The 17110-nt window shown below is 39.2% G+C and overlaps 1 protein-coding gene across 1 annotated transcript in view; it reads left to right on the top strand.

The window, feature by feature from the left end:
• Positions 1-17110, top strand: part of LOC122156229 (amyloid beta precursor protein) — a 158536-nt gene that overhangs the window by 58380 nt on the left and 83046 nt on the right. The window contains exon 5 of the mRNA XM_042810837.1: positions 14986-15188. Within this exon, the coding sequence (XP_042666771.1) occupies positions 14986-15188 (203 nt within the window). The remainder of the gene's footprint in view (positions 1-14985; positions 15189-17110) is intronic.

The following is a 17110-nucleotide window of genomic DNA, read 5'->3' as shown; positions in this document are numbered from 1 at the left end:
AAAACAAAAAAACCAAAAACACAGCAAAACCTCAATTCTTCATGCAGTAGTAGGTGGTAGTTCAAATGTTGTATATTTTTGTATATTTTTATTTGTATGTATATCCATCCATGCATATAAAAACATATGTTTTAATAAGTATATATATGCCTTAGTGCTAAGCTGATTGTGAAGAACGAAGGAGAAGGGAAGGGAAAAGTACAGGAGGATATCTTTCAATGCTGAATTCCCAGTATTTTATGCTCTTAAAGCCACATTGTTTGAAATATCTACTGAAGTTTTTATTTTTCATCTTAAATCATAGAATCATATAATGGTTTGGATTGGAAAGGACGTTTAAGATGATCTAGTTCCAAACCCCCTTCAAGTGGGGGTTTCACAAGAGCAGAGAAGAGGGGCAGAATCACCTCCCATTGACCTCCTGGTCATGCCTCTCTGGATGCAACCCAGGATACAGTTGGCCTCCCGGGCTGCAAGCTCAAATTGCCAGCTCATATTGAGTCTTTCATCAACTAACATCCCCAAATCCTTCTCCTCAGGGCTGCTCACAAGTCATTCTTTGCCCAGCCTATATTTGTGCTTGTGATAAATGTTTGATCTTGCACTGACAATGTCTGTCTCAGCCTGAAACCTTCCACTTTGCCCTGGATTTGTTGTTGGCATTCTGCAGAATTTCTATTGCAGCTCTTATTGAGCTGATTTATTTTTCTGTTTCTACCCAGAAGTCAGGATTTCAGGCCAGTACTGCATGAGGACTTCTGTGGTTTTTGTTGTTCCATTAAGATCTGCCTGTGTGGTTTAACCTCAGAAGTTTTTGCCATAGGTATTTTAGTATCTTTTTTGCTCAGAAATGGCAAGTGGTACAGCTGGAACAGAACTCATTCCTTGCAGTGGGGTGGAGACCATTCTGTTACTGGTGACCCTGACTATAGGATTAATCCATGCCATTATAAGAGTTTATGGAGGCATTTTGAGCTACAGCATCATCACAAATGGATGTACTGACCAATGTGAGTCTGACTGACCTGCACCTCAGCATGAAAAGGACATGGCTTGCGTCAGTGTGTCACTTGTTGGAAGTGCTTGGGAAAGGGATGGAGGATGTTCTGCCGTGATGGATATGGCAAATTTCAGTGAGGCCAAAATGGAGATCTGCTGTGCTTTTGAAATGGTGTCGTTGTGCTAGTCCTGAAATAGTGTGCAACTAAGCCATTTTCAGTGGTGTTCCTTGCTGTTATCCATACTTTAATTAAACTTACCTTGAAGACTGCCTGAGGGACAGCCAGGTGCAGGTATGGGTTCTCAGTATAGCTGCAGAGATCTCCATTTATAGCTGCAATTCAGTCAAATGACCTACAAGCTCTGGCTGCCCTTGAGAACTCAGCACAGCCTCATGGCCTCCTGCCCATACCTGGACACTTGCTATGAGCTTTTGGTTGTCCTCACCTCAAGCTGAACATCTCTAGGAGTGGTGGTTGAGCTGAAAACTTAAGATCTTCTCTATCCACACACTTTCATGCATGCTTCTCGTCTTCTCATCACTGCATATCAGACCTCCTGTGCTTTCCTTGCAATCTGCAAAATAGGCTGCTGTCAGTATCACTCTGTTACACTAGGGAAACAGAAGTGCAATTTTGAGGGTTATATAGAAAGTGTTTCTTCAGGACATGAGTCTCATGGCTCAGAAGGACAAGGTAGTGTCCTAAATTCAGTCAGATGTCATTTTACGAGACTATCTGAATTTATTTTCAAGGTTTAAAATAGAGGATTTAATTTTCTCATTGTTTTTTTCCTTGACAGGTCAAGCCAAATTAATTCTGTCTGTTCAGTGTATGTTCATAATGTATGTTCAGCCTGATTTAATGATTTGGGTAGTGTAGTAAATGTGTTGTAGTGCTTTGTGTATTTTGTAAGGGCTTGGTTTACAGTTTCTCGTAAACTTCTGCCAAGCGAAGTTTTATGGCTTATTCATACCTGCCCTTAGGATTTTTAAAGCTACAGTAAATAATTCAAAGGAATGCAATCCATTTTATGCTGAAAATTAGGCATCTGTGAAGTAAAACCCAAATAATAATTTATGTTGTACAAGGCAGTGGTCATGTTGTGTCCTGGTTTTGCAGTGCTCATCTCCCGCATGCTGCAAAAGAAATGGTTAAAGCTATATATACTTTTTTTTGCTATCTCAAAGAACTTTTTTTTTTTTTTTTTTTTTTTTTCCCCAATGGCAGGCATCTGGAAAAACTGAAATTTCTTAATTGTCTCCTTCACCCATAATCCAGACAATCCTGAAAAGCTTTTAAAACCAGACATTTTTTCCTAATGATGAAAACAGCATAGTATATGTGACTCTATGCTGAATTGTTTCCAGGTCAGACATTGTGCTTTTAATTGTCTGTTTTCTTCAAGCACTCGGGGAATAAAAGTAGCAGAAGCTTATAAAACTGCTCTGCTGAGTACCTTTACAAAGACTCTCTCTTGACATGGAGGAGCTGTGCATTTTGTTTCTTTCACTTTTTAGCTCATTTTATACCTTTGTGACTCAAGTGGTACAAAGATATCAATGCATGGTTTTACCTACTGTCTTCTTTTCATAAATGCCTGCAAGTTAACATAAAATGAGTTACAATGGATATTCCCTGGAGTGTTGTCATTAAATCAGTCTGTGCGTTTAAATTGGCCACAGTCATTTAGTGCCCTGTCCTGCTGCAGCAGCACAGAGTCGTCCTGGTATGTTATGCTGTTACCTTGGCAGAAGCTACACAGGCCAGACAGGCAATTTGTCTACTTGTGGAAAATATTTATGAAAAATTCTTGAGTTAAATAGTGACATGTAGCAAGTAATTGTAGCAGGCAAGAAGTGTTGAGTATACAAGAGTGGATATAATAATTTTAGAAGCCAAATATTATGGGCTTTTGTCATTTCTGTGCTTGAAAGTTTGTCTTGCCTACTTTAGGTGGAACTATGAGCAATTCCAACGTGACTCCCTTCTTTGGGTCTGTGTATCACAGAGCAATTGGAGACTTTGTCCAGGCAAGAGCTGTTACTTTTTATCAATCTTTCTTATTTACAAATCTGACTAATTCTTCAGTCTGTTTGGCATTTGAACTACCTCTGGAAGAAGGAAACTGATCTCTAACATGGAGAATATTTGATGAAACTAGAAGATGAAAGTGGTGATGTCAGTTAGTTGCTTCCTCCCATTTCACAGAATCACAGAATGGCTGGGGTTGGAAGGGACCTCAAGGATCATGAATCTCCAACCCCCTGCCACATGCAGGGCCACCAGCCTCCACATTTAATACTAGCCCAAGCTGCCCAGGGCCCCATCCAACCTGGCCTTGAAACCACCAGAGACGAGGCATCCACAGCCTCTCTGAGCAGCCTGTTCAAGTACCTCACATAGTAAAGAATTTCCCCCTGACATCTGACCTAGATCTTCCCTCCTTCAACTTAAAACCATTTCCTCTTGTCCTGCCGTTATCTACCCTTGTAAAGAGTTGACTCCCCTCCTGTTCATAGGCTCCGTTTAGGTACTGGAGGGCTGCAATGAGGTCACCCCATTTTAGGGTGAGATTTCTGTTTCACTTCTCTGGAGGACCTCAGTGGTCAGGCCTTCAGCCTCGTATGTTGTGCACCTTTCCTGTGAGTGCATGTGCAGCGAGGCAGGCTCCTGTATGTGGATGGGCACCTCTGCTGCTGCGGCATGGGAGCTGGGTCTCCAACATCCTCATGGGACCAGCTGCAGGCCTGAGGAGGGCTCAGCCTCCTGGCTGGTTGTGCACACTTGCTGGTGTAGGGCTGCAAGGGCTTTAGGAATGAGATTCCCACTGCTTCTTAAACCCTTCAGTTTCTACAGGTTCACTCGTAGTTTGGCTAGTGTGCCGTGCCATTTTGTGTCTTGTCCATTCTTCCCTCCTCCCATCATTGCTACTGTTAGTGTTGTCCTGCAGTGTTGAGTGAAAAATCAGTAGCTTAACTGGAACCAGTTCTGGGCCCAGAACATATGTCTTAAGAATATAGAAATAGGATATCTGGAGTCCTGAAGGTTTTGGTATTGGAAAGCTAAAAACAGTGACATCAATTGAGAAAAAGGAAGGTGCTGATGCTAAATTCTTTGTTGGAAATAGTCGCTGGAGAAAAAATAAAATTAACATTTTGTCTCTGTTGAGTATTCATCTGTTTTCAAGCTATCATATTACTTGCATTAAAATAAACAACAAATTATCTTCTGTGTAAGCTCTTTCATTACATTTGAAAGCCAATTTCTAAAATGTCAGTGAGAAATCCTCCAGTGGGAATCTTCTAAATGATTCTTGGGAGAAAAAAAAAAAATCAAAACTAATTGCATCCACTCCTGAAGCACAAGTAAAGTTGAACTAGATCTGAAACTGACAAAGGGTCTGGACTGCATATTCTGACTTAGAAACAGGAAATTACTTGCTTTTGTGTGGATAAACAAGATTTCCCTTTTTCTGTGCCGTGCCAACAGGCGGTGTATACCCCTGAAATGTTCAGGAAATGGAAGTTCATGCCAGTGGTTTGCTTTGCTTTGAAGGGAGTTTGCTTTGAAGGGAGTTTGGTGATCTGTGACACAAGAGCAGGGAGGGATGCAACCAGAGACAGCGTTCTCCTTGACTATCGTAATACAAATTGTTCTTAATTGTGGGTCAGTGATCTAATATGCACGCAAGAAGTTACAAACTTGCTTATTATTAATTGCCCTCCTCCCCAGATTAACTCCAATAGAGATTAACAGCAATTGTTGCAATTGGTGAACTTGATGTCATAAGAATTGTCCATCGCCAAATTGGTATTTTAAAGAAATGGAGTTAATGGAGGGGAGATGGTGTGGAAGGTGGTGTGATTTTTGAAAAACAGTATTTCAGCTAATTGGTCAGAAGTTCATATCTCCTTAATGTCCTTAATGTAGTTAGAAACTGGAATAGCAAAGCATCTTATACCTGTTATAAAACACATCTGAAAATACTGTTTGTTTTAACACAGCTGATATTAATGGTACAGCTTATCTAAGAACTTCTGTTTTTCTAAGTATTTTCATGATAAAACTTAATTGCTTTTCTTTCTAAATTTAAGTCACTATCAAGTAATAGGCACAATATTACTGCTTATGCTGACTATCTTTTCAAGTATTTTGTCCCATTAACATATTCTGTATGTGATTAGCATATTCAGTATGCTATTAGCATACTGTGTCTTACATCCTTACGTTAATTGTTTTTGTCTCTCATGTAGACAATTTCTTAATGCTTAGATAATTTGCAATGTCTTTTAATAGCATTTTGTTCTTTTTCGTGTGGATGTTGTTAAAATTCAGAAAGCACAGGAGTGTTAACGACTAGAAAGGGTGCTAAGTGTTGGATTTCTTCTTAGGACAAGAAATTTCAATGGAATTGATGAAACAGCGTGTTGCGCTGGGGGGTAATTGCATCGATGCTGAGTTGGCAAATCTAATCACTATTTGAGTATAAAGCCTTAACAGAAATGATGGATGAGACTATGGGCGGAGAGAATTAATCTAATTGAGAAAGTGATGAGTAGGATATATCCATGCTTTTGTGACCCCTTATGAGAGCAGTTTGCTAGCTGTGCAAACCGCCTATAAGATTTACATGAATGTTCAGCCTTTTTTTAGGAATTTAATGGTGTCAAACTTGGATATTTAATAAATTGTAGACTTTGAGAGAGGGATGTTGTTTTTAAGACCTCGGAAAGTGAAGTCATTTCTTGCAGTTATTTCTTTAAGTAATAAGCAAAAGCGTTTTAAGCAAAAATGTTGTCACTTGTCCAACACTCAAATGTTGGAGCAAAAGGTTCCTTGTATACATTTGTGTAGTAAGCAACTCAATAAACTGTTCTGACATTTCTCCTAGATGTTCTGAAAAGTTCTTGTGACGTAAAGATATGTACCATTCCATCACAAACAGTGTGCTGTGTATTCTTTGTGAAAAAATATTTGGAAGTGAGAAATTTGCATCTGGGTTTTTCAGCATGTATTGTCACACCAGGATATCTGTGTGCCAATGGATTCGTAACTGGATATTCCTCCACAAAGTTAGCCAACAGTTCCTTCTCTCCTTTACCTTTCAGTAATGGAGGTTGTTACTGTGGTCTACACTAGAAATATGAAATCAGTATTAGGATGCTTTGTGGAAATTTAAGAATTCCATTTCTTGTGAGGCTATGCTATTACAAATGCCGTGTAGCAGAGCTTTTTCTGTAGTTAATACTTTTTTTCTCCACATTTTAAGACAGGCTACATACATACTTCCGAATATATGGATGGAAACAGTAAATACTTTTCTATTTTGCTGACAGAAGATATTTCTAATCTTGAATGTTTTTGGCTCTCGTTGCATGATAACATGCTATTTCTTCACATGGGATCTCTGTTTTTATCACTGCTGAGAAAAAATAGCAGTGAAATTGTGACTTGAGTGAATAAGAAAAGGTTAAAACAGTAAAATTCTGACCTGGTGAAGAGCTTGGTCTGACTGTATGAGTAAAGGGGATCCCCTCAGCAGGAAGTCTGGATGCTTGCAGAGGATGCTGGTGATAGGTGCATTTAGAAAAGTTAAGATGGCATGTTCTTTGAAAAATGTTAGGAAACAAATTGAGCATCCAGGGTGCCTATGTGCTTCTGGCATTTTTTGTTTGCTTTCCCAATTGTAAAACAAAGATGTTCTTGCAGTTTGGGACTGTAGTTGCCATGTGAGGGTACTGAGATGAAGAATTCCACAGACGAAGCATGTACTTATTTGGTTCATAGTTCATACTGTGTACCTCAGATAAGCTGTGAGATAGCAGGTTAGACAAAGAGACATTGAACAGTTCCTTCTAATTACAGCAGAGGTTTTACAGAAACAAGTGTTTTGTAACAGATCCAGGGGTTCCTGCTGATTCTCAGGCTGGCTGAAATAGGGCCACGCAGACGACCTTCACCCTGCTGTCTTCCATCACATTCAGTCTTAATGATCTTCCACTGTCAGGATTTTGAATTTATTATTTATTAAATTTCAGAAGGCTCTGTGATTCTGATGGATTTTATGTGTTTGTAAACACATTTCTAGTTTTGAGTTTCTCTGCCTTTTTTAAGATGTTCTGTTTAAAAATGAGATTAAAAGATCTTTAGTGCAACTTCTTACTCTTTCTACTGGAATTAATGAAAGCAGACAATTTTTTGTTATCATTGTTATGTGTAAAGGTAAAAAAACCAAACACTGTAAAATCAGGAAGATGAGAGACATTAAAAATCATGATTCTGTTGTTTGGTAAAGTCTTAAGAATTCAAAAGCAGTTTGTGTAATACTGTGAAATAGCTTAGTTCATTTTTTATTTTTTTTCTGTTAGGATAGGTGAAAATACACGTAATTGCAATCTAAGAGTAAGGAAAAATGAAAGGGAAAATGGAAAATAATTAGAATTTACGAAATGAATGCTGCAAAAATGCTGAACAGTGTGAATCTCTCATTATGATTTGGTATACGGTAGAAGATGCCCATCTGAATTCTTAAAATTTTATCTGTACCTTAAAAAGTGTTCATACATGCCCAAATGTCACATCATTTCTTCATGTTGTGAGATATGTAATTTATTTGCATAGTTTAATCCAGGCCTAATGAAAATAACTAAGGGCGTTTTAAGCAGTTTCTGCTTTTGGGGTCATTTACCAGGCAGAGCAGAAACATGGCTAAGGTATCTTGTGGGTTAGACTTCTGATTCTGTAGATCACTGTAATTTTACACGCTTTGACGCCAAGAAGTCATTTAAAAGATCAGGTAAGTTGACTGGGGGTCTGGCATAACCCTTTTCTGTCCTGGAACTGTGCCTAATCTCATGGTTACATCACGGTTTAGTTCCTGTCCTGCTGTTTCCCCCCACCCTGTCCCAGCACTTGAGGGAAAAAGACATTTTTGATGCAGCTCCCTCCTCCTATACTTTCAAGGTGAATGCTGAAGTCTTCATTTTGTGCTTGGTTTTGACTTTCCCTCATCTACACTAAAACAAAGTTACTCTTGTTCACATTTACTCCTCTGGTGCTCAGTTTCACGTGGCTAATATACTTACTTTTACCTTGAAGTCAAGTAGTACATCAAAGTTAAATATTAGGAAGTACAGTGATGTGAGCACTCACGTTCCTAAGTGCACCCTTGGCTTAGTTTTTAGCTTTAAGTAGTTCCTGTGTTGAGTCATATGTTTAATTAGTGGCACTGTTGAGAAGAATGCAGTGTGTGCAGTGGTAGGTTCAAACCTGGTTTGTGAGAAAACTCATCCTTCAGTCAGAGGAATGCATGCTTTGGATAAATGCTTGGTGGAAAATGCCCAAACCTTTGACGTGCATATTGTGAGGAAATTTGTTTCCTTGCTTGTTAGCTTTCTAATTTGCTTTTAATCAAAAGCCTGGTAATTAGGCCAGGTCAAGTGCACTCATTTTGTTTGGATTCCAAGCATTTGTCATACTCTTCTGTGTTCCTGTTTTGTGTTTTCTGTGAAGATATTTACTCTTAAGAGGTTCGCAGCTGGATCTATTTCTAAACTCACATTTAAAGAGCTTTATGCTCTGCATCTTTCCTATATACTAGAATGCATATCTGTGTTTATCATTAGTCTTCTGGTAGAAGCAAAGTTGTACACAGACTGAATACTTGAAAATCCAGTCCTGTCTCATGTTTCCTGAAGTTCATTTGAAAAGACCTGAAGAGGCTATAGAGAAGCACAGGATGGTGGCACCTGCAGCTGTCAAAGTTAAGGATTCATAAATGATTCTCAGCTTCCTTTGCTGGGCTGGAAGAGCAAAGGCAGCAGCTTATGTGCGGAAGCTGTCTGTCATGTATTAATTCCTGTGGCTGTCTAGAGCCAACGTAACATCTCTACACCTGCCTGAAAGGAGGCTGTGACAAAGGTGGGAGTCAGCCTCTTCTCCCAGGTGACAGTGAGAGGATGAGAGGAGTGGCCTCAAGCTGCACCCAGTGGAGGCTCAGATTGGGTATTAGAAAACATTTCTTCTCAGCAAGAGCAGTGAGGCAGTGGCACAGGCTGCCCAGGGAGGTGGTGTTGTCACCTTCCCTGGAGGTGTTTAAGGAAAGCATAGATGTAGTAGTAAGGACATTGTTTAGTGGGCAGTATTGGTGGTAGGTTGATGGTTGGAAGGATGATCTTAATGTGTCTTTTCCAACCTTAATGAATCTGATTCTAGTTACTCAGTTTTAATGGCTAAAAAAAATACAACAACAACCACAGTACAGATGGAATCTATTTGCGTTAAAATAGTTTCAGAAATCTAGTGAATGCTAATCTTTTCAGATTTCAAAACATCTGTCTCTCACACCTTTTCATTCCTTTTTCACCTAGTGATGAAGTATGTTCAAGTTGTTATTTGGCAAAATCGTGCCAAATGGATGAGAGTTTATTGCAAACAAAGGTGTGAGGCACTTCCCCAAACTACTAATTAGTTCTTAGTTATTTGTTATTGGCAATTGAAAGCTTTGCCAAATTTTTGTCTGAAGGTAATAATTACAGACAGAAATCTCTTCTTAAAACATAGCTTGCGATGAAGTCCCATGAGTCCTAAAGCACAGTTGGAAAGAAAACTAATTGCTCTCTTTATTTGTATTCTGTTTTTGTCTCCACTGTAGGGACATTGTATGGAATACTAAAATCAAACCTTCATCTTCTTTTTTCATTTCTTGATCAGTAAGTGAACATAATTCACTTTCATTTGTTTCCTTTTACCAGTCTTCCAGTTTTGTCTTCAAGAAGAAATGGGAATATGCTCAATTCTGAGTGAAGTGAATAAACGATATGTTGGTGTCAGTTCTTACTGAAGTGATGGATTAAGTAAAGAAAGTTATTAGATATGCATAAACAGAACTATGCTTTAAGCACTGTTTGTAACTATGTGCCTAGATACATATTGAAGGTAGCTGTACAGTGGTATGTCTTCTAGAAACAGAAATATGCCCATTGGTATGTTTTTATTTATATCAGTGCTGGAAGTGGAACTTGCTACCTTTTAGGGCTGCCTGAAACTCCAGTGCCTCTGCTGCATCAAAAATAGTACAACTGCCAAACTTGAAGTAATGTGTTTCATCACACATAGGAATGTAGATGATTCCTTTTAACAACCCACTGCACTGCTTGAATGCTTGAAGGAAGTCTTATTTCCATGATAAAGGAATGAATTTTAATATCCCATATGTGGGGAGATAGGAGCAGGAGGTTCCAAGCCGCTGTGACCTCTGTGTCCACTATTAAAGGAAGTGGTGCTGCCTGGTCTGCCAGAAGTCCCTGCTGACAACAGAATGAGGTACAGTGATGTTTTGTATGAAAATAGCAAATATTTTCATGCCTGTGTTCAAGCCTCAGAATTAACCTCCATTGTTTACTGCTGAATTGTTAAATTTAGATGATGGTAATATGGCTTTACAAATCTGTGAACTTGTCAGTGTATCAAGAAATATTTTTTGAGCAGACTTTGAAAAATGCTGTCACCAGTGCCACTTAAGCTAAGGCAAAATGTCAACAGTGTCTTTTAAACGAAACACTTCAGTCTGTAGTGCTAATAAAACCCTGCCTGGAATGGCATCGAGGGAATATATGGAAATGTTAAGATACTGCAAAGAAGAAACAAAACTGAGACATACTCGTAAAGCAAAGAAGGTAAAATGTAATAATGGGAATTAAGCACACCTGCTACATATATTAAAACTCAGAGATTTCTGAGAAAAGTACTAGCATCCATATTCACCTTGTAGTAAGCCTGTGTTGGAAGAAGGTAGATGCTGAGGTGAGAGGTGTGCAAAAGCAGTGAGGCGCTATGTCTGTGTGAAACAGCACTGTGCAGGTGCTGATGGAGAAATGTGAAACGGTTCTGGAGCATGAGGTATGACATGAAGAAACAGAGCTTTATGCAGTGTGCAGCAGGGAGGTTTTGGCACCATTCGGAAAGTAGACGCATCGGTCCAAAAGCTGAAGTATAACTTAATTCCTTTGTTGTTCCTCTTTGTGCTCTTTGAGGAAGACTCAGAATAGTAACAACAATGAAGTCCAAAGAAATAAACCCAAGGATAGTTATTCTTGTTGTGTTGCAGAAGATGTAGTACCTTTCATAATACTAGAAGTGCCAACTCCACCTCCTGTCTTTGTGACAGAGATCCATTGGGACTTAGCGTTGTTTATAGACACTAAACCTATCTTGAAGGGTAAGGCTCAGTGTCCCCTTACTGGCAAACACTGGGATTCTTCCTCCTCACCAGTGGCCCTTGGCCCCTGAAGAGTGATCTTAAGCTACTCACACATTATTGCTTTTCTTGATCATGTTGTGACTGTTATCTCTTAGCAGATGTTACTTTCTGCTTGCACTGCTAGCATGTGTGCTGTGATTGAGTCTTAGGAGAGCATGAATTAGCGTACTTGCATTGATTTCTGATGTAAACAGTTGCTTTTTTTATTGTTAGAGCTCGCTAGGGTATGTCCCTCACTGTTTTATATTCGAGTGGTTTGCTCTGTGTTACTGTGTAGCTGAGCATAATACTAGTCCCATTCTGGTATTCAGTTTCACTGAAGGAGAATCCTATTGAGAAAGTGCAAAGCACTTTTCCCCTTCCACTCTTCTTTGAACATCAGGACTAATAGGGAAGAGAAAACCTTGCAAAGCCCAATTTCAGGTATAATGTTTCTACAAGTATATAGCAAGGCTTATGTTTCCATTTAGGTATCAGAATCAACGGCAAAAGCACTTTTATTGTGTTGTTATTGTTCCTTTTTCTTGTAGCTTTTGCAGTAAAATAAATCCTGCAAAATACCATTTCTGTGATTTGAATCTTGCCATATGTGTTGCTAGCACAGATGCAGTTTTTTAGGAATGATCACAAATAGTATCAAGAATCTAGCACAAAAAATCTTTTTTGGAAGATGTTTAAAATATTTTCAGGAGCCTGATCCTGTCAGCTTTGACTGTTGTAGTCTTCCATTATTCCTGCTTTAAAAAATCACGCAAAAACAACCTCTGATGTACAGTTCTTGAAGCAAGGAGCAACTCATAAAGGGGATGCAGGTTGGGGCAACCTGTAGTCAGGTTCCCTATTTCCTTCTGATAAATTGCTGGATAGGAAACCAGGGACTACTGTGATGGTGAGCTGAAGCAACTGCTACATATAGAGAATTTTCTTCTTACATCCTGTCTCCGTCATGCCCCCCCTTAACACGAAAAGCTTGGCCTTGATGCCGTTTCCAGTAGTCTCCATGCTGGGGACTGACATAGTTAATTGCTGTGTAGCTAAAAACAGATGGTTATTGGATGCATGCATGCAAATTATTTTTGAAGTAGCTTTCCGTATGACTAATTGACTTTCCTTTTTGTTTGTTTGTTTGTTTCATTAGTGTGAGGTGTTGAGTGATTGGACTGGAGGGTTGGTTTTTTATTTTTTATTTTTTTAACTTTATGAACTTGTCAGTATCTGAGAGTAATCATTTATGTGAAAGGAAAATGAAAAGTAATTGCGCTTTCCTAAAAGTTCCTGTATTTTTAGCTCAAATGAGAGAGAGAAAGAGAAAGAAAGAAAGAGAGAGTAGCTTTCTGTGAAGTTGAAAGGCATAGTCTGTCTGATGCTCTAGATCAAAATCTGAGTGCCTTATACTCAGCACATCTAGTTTGAATGTCTGTAGGTAGCCAAGACTAGAAACTCCTTAGCTTGGAGATCAGAAACAGTTATTAGAACTTAAAAATTCATCTCCCTTTGGCTATTCAAAGGTTGCGGTGTATGTGTAGCAATTATTTCATGCTCCTAAAAAGGTTTAATGTTTTGAAATGGAAACAGAAGAATTCTGTTGCTTCGAAAGGATTTACTAAGAACAAAGATGGTAATTTTGGAAATACTGAAATTAGAATGCCGGAGGAAGACCATATTGTAGAAATGCTGGAATTTCTAATTTAGTTCTTTGAAATGAAAAACTAAGAGAAGAACCTGGTGATTTTGTCCCTTTTTCAGTCTTTCCCATGTAAGCAGAAATCACTTTTTCTGGTAATCAGGTAATCACTTTTTCAGACTCTTCTGCAATTTAGTTTTACTGTTCCCATTTTTGTAACCTGCCTAGGCTTCACTCAGTGGAAAGCTATATTATTTAATTCTTTCCTGTGTTTTGAAAGGCCAGTTATTTTGGGAATGAGAAATAGAGAATGCATGCTTGTTTGTATAAAGTCTTAACTTATTCCTAGTAATCGTGCTTGTGGCGTGCAAGATTCTTTTCACTGTTTCCTAATTTCTTCCCAACACTTTTTGAAAGACCATTCTATCCTCTTTTTTGCTCTGAGTTTACTCTCAAAGCTGTACTGGACAACATATTGTAAAGTGAAACGGTACAGTCTTAGTCTTCAAAATGAAGTGTAAGAGGCAAGGTGTTGACGTCAAACAAAAGGCTGTTCAAGCATATGTGATGCCATGAAAAAAAAGATGCAAAACCTCTTGTGTATGATAAAAAGTCACTGCGTGTTTGAATATTTAAGGATAATTTACTCATTAGCAGTGAATTTCAAGAAGAGGACAGATTAACTAATGTGAGACTTTCCTACAGCTGGTGCTGAGTTAGGAAATCTTCCAAAAACAGCAATGGCAGTCAGTAAGTGTATGTATTTTGGCCTATTGCCTGTATATCATTCAGAATTATGAGCAATCCTAATCTTCTTGATGCATTAAGCCACCAAAAATGTTTGGTAACTGACTGCAGTATTCCTTCTTAGTGCTGAAAACTGATTGAACTCCTGCAAATTTTACATTGCTGCAGGAATTGTCGTTTAGGATCATTTAGGATCCTGTGATATATTACGAGGTTTAGCCCAATAATTTGAGGTTTCTTCATGGGCTCAGATGTGTGCTTACATTTCATACAATCATGGCTTGGGTTGGAAGGACCACAGAGACCATCTAATTCCAACTCCCCTGCTGTGGGCAGGGTTGCCAACCACCAGATCAGGTTGCCCAGGGCCCCATCCGCTATGTGGCGGCTTAGTACCATAGTACCATAGGCCTTGCAGTGTAGCTTATCTGAGCTTGCCATACTGGCTAAGAGAGTGGCCTTATCAGGAAAACCCCGCAGACTTCAGCATTTGGTCAATGCTTCTTGTACAGAGGGCCAAAACTGGAAGGCTCTTCTCTCTTTCTGGTTAATTAGGTCCTTAGCGTTGCTGCTGTGTCCATTGCATGCTTTGAGGTGCCTGAAGAACACAAAACCACAGAGAGAAGAGCTAGCAACAGTCAGCTGAAGAATGAATTGCAGCAGTGTGTCAGCTACCCCCTCCCTCCCACAAAAAATTTGAACAATGTCTTTTCACTAAACCTTGTGGAAACTGCTTTGTCCACAACTCCCTTAATAGTGGCTTTTCTATTCACAGGATACTGCTGTAACAACAGAATGAAACAGTCATTTGTAGACAATTAAGGGTCAGCTGGATACTTGGTTTGACACTGAGTTGACTTCTGAGGATGACAGGCAAAGTAGCCCCCAGCATGTCTTTGAATTAGGTGTCTCCTGGGTGAGAAAATCCTGAGGAACTCTCCGCTTTCATGCGTGTATGAGCTGAGTGCATTTTGGGCTAATTTGGGCTTTTTTCAGACTACAAATTGATTTGTTGATGGCAAAGTGAAGCAAACGTATTTGGAGTGTTATTCAGCTGTCAAAATATGGTACTGCTGATGAGAATTCTTTTTTCCATCCCTGTGTACAAAGAGGAGTTCCAGTCTGGTATCCTGCAAGTTTTCTCACAGCATTGCTAATGCTTTTTTTTTCCCTCTGATTTCTCATTCATTGTGACATTTCAGAGTCCCTGACTATCTATGTTGTTTTATTTAAAGGTGGAAGAGGGAGATGAGGAAACATCTTCCTGTCCTTACAGTGTAGCCTATAAAATGTCTCACTTAACACTTTGGAATCATTGTTGCCGACTCATCATTATAATCTTCTTTGTTTAGCGATGATAAGGTAGTAGAAGAACAACCGGAGGAAGATGAGGAGCTAACTGTTGTGGAAGATGAAGATGCTGATGATGATGACGATGATGATGGTGATGAAATTGAAGAGACAGAGGAAGAGTATGAGGAAGCAACAGAAAGAACTACCAGTATTGCAACCACTACTACCACAACTACAGAGTCCGTGGAAGAAGTTGTCAGAGGTAAATTCATGGGCAGTTAGCTTGTGGCTGGAAGACTGTTCCTACTGCTTTGTACACTTGCTCTTTATGACAAGAAATGTTCCAAATAGCAAAATACTCTAAGCTGCAGCATCATTTTGTTTCGTCTTCTGTAATTTGCAAGTTTAATCCCCTCCCCTTTTCCATTACAAGTATTCTTTGGAAGTGTTTGGTCATTGTGTATGGTTTGAATAGTAACGGAAGAAGTGTTTCTGGTTTGTTTGTTTTTTTTCAGTTGAAGTACCATTCAATAACTTGACTGCCATGTGTAGCAATTAACACAGAAAAGTTGTGTATGGGATGTTTTGCATTTGTTTCGGAATAGTGTGTCAGTTCGAAGCAGGAACTTGCACCTTTTACCCCAGTCAGTAGTCAAAGCAGCACAGTATTTTTAAAGGCCACACTTCTTCTACAATATGTATTTAAATGAATTGTTCTTAGGTTACTATTTTTATAAGAACAGTAGAATATGATGTAAATATCTGCAAAATAGATAGTGATTTTTTGCAGCACTTACAGCTCTACCAGTAAGGGCTGGAGATGATGGCAGAAGATGAGATTAAAAAAAAAGAGAGAATTTGGGACTCGCAGGAAGCGAAGGCAAAATGAGACCAGACAGGAATCCATGGTAGTGTGCTTGGCAGAGCAGGTAAGGAAGGAGGGAGCAGAGGGCTCCTGGCTGTGATTTCTCACATGTGCTTGTGACAGAAGAGTGCCAAAGAGAAATGCCTTGGAAAAGGGAGTCTTTCTTCATTTAGTTTTTCTAAAATTCAATGTCTGTGTAGGTAAGCTCTCTCATCAAAAGCATTAATGCTTTAGTAAAATGATTTGCAAAAATGTCTTTCTAAGGCTGGAGAAGCTGTCTTGTGTCTTTCTGTCTTATGTAACTGTCTGTTGAGTGTTTTGCTCAATTATTGGAGAGCCAGTGCAGTGAGAATGGAGTGGGAAGAGATTATATTTAAATCTTTAAACCAATTAAATACATTTCCATATGTGAGCTTTCACCACCTGGGAATAAAATGCCCTGTTCTGAATGGAAAATGAATATTGAGGAGGAGGGGGAAAAAAAAAACGAGCACTTCATTTTAATGGGATTTTGGATGAGTGGAAATGAGGACAAATTAGGTAGAGCTCGTTTCTTTACTGAGGCTGACATTTCTACAAGGTTAAGATGTTTAGCCTTCAGGAAAATAATATGTAATAATATGAATGTAAAATACAAAAAAGAAGAGGCAAACTATTGAAGCCACCTTTTAAAAATCCCTTAGAAATGTACATGCTTGCTGGCTACAATGAAAAGCTATTGTCCTCTTTCTCCCAAGTCTAAAATTTTTCACCACAGAGAAATGAGAAGAGCACAGAAAAATACCTACTGCTACAGATGAGGTGAGGGCTGTCTGTTACCAATATAAATTCCTGGCACAGCTCTGTCCCAGCCCTTCATACTTTCTGACCTCCAGCCTTCCTGTGGCATGGAGAGTGCTGAGGCTGGCTCTGAGGGCATCCAACTGAGCTGCACCATGCAGAATGCTTGTTTATGTCCCACACAATTTATCATCTTAGCCCTTACTCCTACTTCTCTTGCTGTGCTTGAGAGAACACTTCCCTGAGGGCTCCGTGTCCTCCTGATGCTGCCAGCAGGTCCGTGCAGAAGCTTCTGCAGTAAGCATCCACCGTTCATAAAACGTGTCCTAGGATGCTCTTCACAGGCACAGCTAGTTTTATGTAGAGTTTATGAAGCTGTGGCTAGTACCAACTCATAGCATTAAAGAGCACAATGTGTAGATTTGTCCCATTTTAGAAGCTTTGCTTTTCAACCTGAAATCAACAAAGACCAACTGTTCTAAAACCATAAATTAATGTCTAATTGAGTCCTTTCTCTCCCAAATCAATGGAATAACTGC

Source organism: Centrocercus urophasianus, unplaced genomic scaffold (genome assembly GCF_019232065.1).
Source record: "Centrocercus urophasianus isolate 14NV4802_14NV808 unplaced genomic scaffold, USGS_Curo_1.0 seq_12, whole genome shotgun sequence".
Lineage (NCBI taxonomy): Eukaryota > Metazoa > Chordata > Aves > Galliformes > Phasianidae > Centrocercus > Centrocercus urophasianus.
This window is presented reverse-complemented; position numbering and strand designations above follow the sequence as displayed.